We start from the raw sequence: 4531 nt of genomic DNA on the forward strand, positions 1-4531 counted from the left end.
ACGAGTACGTTTGTGAACTTTTCAGCCTCTTAAGTTCAAAGCTTCCCTAAAATTTCACGCTCGTTATTCAGTTGTGATCAAGGCTTTGTACGTTTTTCAGCCAGTGAAAGAGTGAGTGAAGCGCATTATATATCAAATAACATACAAGAAGCAAATTCTATCAATAGTAATTTGAATAAAATCTGTAATCTCAAATATTTTATATTATATTGCTCGGAGACGATCTTAAATGTTTCTTCACTAGTATACAACTTTACAGATGGGTAAGAAACAGGGGCTGAAAATGGGTATTCATCTAAGCACGATGACCTAGATAACATGTTTTTATTTGTATAATTATGTAGTTACTGTTCTCCTTAAATATGTTACTTGGCAACAACTCGTTACACTTGGTATAGTTAAATACAACAAATTATTTCGTGGAATATTCTACATCCAAGTTAACATGGCGTGAAGGCAGTAAACATAGATTAACATTTTATGGACGAAACAGGTTCTTCCTCTCGTCTTACCTATTTACTCTGCTGTTTGAAAAGTAAGTGAATATTCATTTTACATTAATTGAAACATTTTACTATTAGATCATATGTCATCAGTATATAAGTAAGAAAAGGAAATTACCACTCGAAAAGATTGGAAGAAAATGAAATAATTGTAACTCCTATAAACATGTTCTACTACAATTTCTCATTTCTCATTCAGTGAAGACAAAAAAACTAAAAAAATGCACTTTCCTGTAAATTCCATTACATTTTACTTCATTAATTTGTCAGCTAAGATATATAATACAATGCTAAAACAACGCTAGAATCACCTGAGAAGATTGTTGTAACTTTAAGGACCACCTGTTACTCTAACTTCATACCAAAGGTCAAATTGAAACACTAAACTTTTCGAACACAATACCTCGCTATATATAGCATCTCTATAGATGTATCGGGTAGGTCCACAATTCATTCTTCCTGTTGTTAATATTAGGTGTATTGGGATTCCATTTACTTTCATGGGAGCATCAGAATATCCATTCCTTGCAGTCATGATCTTTCAATGGAGGGTTTTGGATTAAATAGATATGCTGGTTCGGTCATACCTTAAGATTTATAAACATACTCGGACCATTGGCAAAGATTATAAAAGTATCACTTGATAGTTTTACATAAAGAAATAGAAATGATACTATTGCAAATACAAATAAGGATTTTTAGAACTGGAGAATTATTTAATAGTTGACTTTTCTCTTTACGTATCGAGAGATAATCATTCAATTTATGATTTAAAATTAATATATTTGACTGCTTTCCATACTACTGTGCCGAGTATAAACATTACAGCATGCCATCTGCAACCTCATTTTCGTTCTCCATTCAAAAATATGTAAAAATAGATCCCATGTAACAGTCTATGAACATGAGACCAAGCAGCATGTAATAAAACAGGACCATGTGGTAAACAGTATAACAATAACAATTAATGTTACTACCAGCTGGAACCATTATGCACTGAACACATTGTACTCACAGAAACTGATTACTACTAAATATTCACATGTTTAATTCTTAGAGACATACGTTTATATAATTTATTCAATACAGTCCTTTTATTTTAGATCTGAAATAATATTAGCAGAAAATACTCAAAGTTAAACCACTTTAATGGTTAATTTGAGAAATCGGTAAGCGTTTGTTTGATATTTCATTTTTTACTACTAAATTTAATAATAATTACCACATATTAGATGGTGAGAATAAATATACCATATAGCTGACATAAACAATAATAATAAGGTACAATGTTATTAACACAGACTGAGCTATTATAATTAAATACTGTTAATATATGCTGAAGCACTGTGTTTTTATAGAAATCAAGCACTGGGATGACCATTATATTTTGATTATAAACAGCTTTACATAAAGACTACAATGTATCTGTAGCAGGGACTACTTAAGGGGTGTATTCTGAATCATGTAATTCATCCATATTTTTATAGAAGCTAATACTGTTATTTCATTTCAATTCCTTTATCAGAAACTGTTACCAATAAAGTAAGTTTTTGTGGTCAATAAAAACATTAATATGGTTTTGAACAAAATATTCTATGTAAATGACCGATTGAGTTGATGCAGCCAAATGCCTGCCGAATGAGGAAATAATATTGATGGACTCTGATAAAGAGGATGAATCAAGCGTAGACACTTCGGGTGTGACGACTGGTGTGAGTAAAGTGATTGTAAATGAACCAGTGAGAGGGCAACGCTCGGACCACGATACCAACAACAAAACAATAAACATGCCGCTACCCGGCAACATGGCCATCCGGCCAATAGGAAAGCGGTTCTTGAGTCACGTGTTTAGCCGTCAACCAATGAGCGAGCAATCTATAGTCTCCAACTGTACTGTGACGGGGGATCACGAACACCAGATTCAATCCCACGACAAATCCCGTAATGTTGACCTTGGAATATCTAAAAATGGTAACGTATACGAGAAATCTTAACTGTATGAGAATTTTTATTTAGTATATTGTTTCTAAATAACTGAATAATTTAAAAAATGTAAGATCTTTCTATTTGAAACGAAGAAAATCTTTGAAAGTAACTTGAGTACGGTAGTAAACGATATATAAAATTTAGATTTACGCTAAAGCGACCGTTGCGTTAAATTAAAATTTCTAGCCTATGGCTCATTATGTTCTGAAGCCTACATAAAATAGACAAACAGGCAGTCGTACAGAAAAAGTTATCCATACCCCCGCCAGAGAAAAACATTTTTTTAAATTTACTGAGTAAACAGTTTCAATGACACTCAGCCAAACTCCAGGATCCAACACGCATGATCATATAACTGGTTATTTTCTCTGCAGAAATTAAAGTTTAAGCCAATATTTACATGTACAGTTGGAATCTTTCTACTGGATAAATTCTCATTTGTGTTGCCACGTTAGTTCCTTGTGGCAGTGTTAATTATTAAAACCTTATTTATAAATTTGGTGCAGAATATTCAACATATTAAAATTTAATTTTCATATTGTGTACCCAGATTTCCAACCAATGTATTCATTAATTTTCTCGCCGCTATAATGTTTACCCGTATCATAAGTGTAAAAATACTTACTAACGCTTGGTCAAATTCCATGGAATTACACGCATCATGATCGAACTCAATATTGTTCATATAAAAATGAAGCCTCATATAACATTTTAATTTTTGAGATATAGTTTGAGACAATTGTACATACATTACAATGCTCCATCCTATCGAGTGAAAAATTTCAATAACGTCCAGGCAATTATCACAATTATCAGCCAGTGTGTGTAATTTTAAAATAATTATATATGTAACAAACAGTAATAAGTATAAAACTTCAGTATTCATAAAATAAACACCAAATTAATCAGTTCACATGCAATAATCTATAATAATTTACATTAGTAATATAGCCGATATACTCTTCTACCACCGTTAACCGTGACTACCGCTTATAAACATTCTCTCTCAACTGGCTCTGATTACCAAACATGGGCACATACCATAAATATATCAATACATGTCAGCACATTGCCTTACCATAATATTTATGATCATAAAAGTTGTTTAGAAAAGTTTATGTTATTAACCCAAACCTAAATAGACATTTAATTCTTTATCCTGAAAACAAAAACACTAAAATAACATGATTAGTATTCCTTATAAATGCAATTTGTTGGTAGTTAAAATGAAACGTGGCACTCGCTTGTGAGAAGCATTCCAGGTATTTAATAACATTAATTTATGATACTGTACAGTTAATTAATAATTAATTCATTGAATATGTGACGCAGCTGGAGGTAACCACGAGGATCTCCAGTTGAGGACGTGACGTCAAGCTAGCATATGACACTAAACTCCAGATTAACCTATTTTATTTCGTTTCGGGATAGATAAAATACCCTTTTAATCTCCTTTAACTTAATTGTTCCTTTTTGATTTACTATCACATTTCCAACAATATCACCCATAGTTATTACATTTTAATTATTATTTCAAGTTTTTAATGCTTAGAACTATCGGAAATCATGTATTTATGACTCTATAGGTGGAGTACATGTATCAAACCGGCGTCGGGTCCAGTGGTTAGAGGAGGTAAGAGTCGTCCATGTCCAGTATAGAGAGGACGGTGGCAGCGAGATATGTGGAGTCAGCAGGGAGAAACTCAGAGATCCTTGTTCCACTTACGTACCGTACAGAGCATCCTCCCATGAGCGTCTCCATCCTGATACTAAATATTTTTGTGCTAAATAAACTACACGTTGTATTAACTACATTATATTAAGTTTTTGTAAGTTAATCAGTATTATTATTTTTAATATTAAACGTATAAAAGTAATTGTAATTTTTGGGGAATTCAAGCAAGGTAATATATAGTTGTATTACAAGTTATAAGCAAATTTAATTATAATAGTAAATAACAGGATTTCGGACGTTTGCAATCGTTATTGTTACAAAACGTATAACACGACGTTTCGAGGATTGGAATCCATCCTTTTCATCA

At 32.1% G+C, this 4531-nt stretch overlaps 1 protein-coding gene across 1 annotated transcript; it reads left to right on the forward strand.

Moving 5' to 3' along the window:
* The first annotated feature begins 384 nt into the window (after nt 1-384).
* On the forward strand, nt 385-4301 carry LOC124353383. The gene is made up of 3 exons (XM_046803227.1): nt 385-535; nt 2127-2474; nt 4076-4301. Exons 1-3 carry the CDS (start codon nt 481-483, stop codon nt 4279-4281), a joined length of 609 nt encoding a protein of 202 aa, XP_046659183.1. The 5' UTR covers nt 385-480; the 3' UTR covers nt 4282-4301.
* Nucleotides 4302-4531: the final 230 nt, after the last annotated feature.

The sequence above is a fragment of the Homalodisca vitripennis genome, chromosome 2 (assembly GCF_021130785.1).
Source record: "Homalodisca vitripennis isolate AUS2020 chromosome 2, UT_GWSS_2.1, whole genome shotgun sequence".
NCBI classification, from domain to species: Eukaryota; Metazoa; Arthropoda; class Insecta; order Hemiptera; family Cicadellidae; genus Homalodisca; species Homalodisca vitripennis.

What these genes read in the sequence shown, in the direction of transcription:
- LOC124353383 (XM_046803227.1), top strand. Translation starts at nt 481, where the DNA reads ATGGACGAAACAGGTTCTTCCTCTCGTCTTACCTATTTACTCTGCTGT. An exon ending in TTTACTCTGCTGTTTGAAAA is followed by an intron (nt 536 to 2,126) that starts GTAAGTGAATAT and finishes GAGTTGATGCAG; the next exon opens with CCAAATGCCTGCCGAATGAG. An exon ending in CCTTGGAATATCTAAAAATG is followed by an intron (nt 2,475 to 4,075) that starts GTAACGTATACG and finishes ATGACTCTATAG; the next exon opens with GTGGAGTACATGTATCAAAC.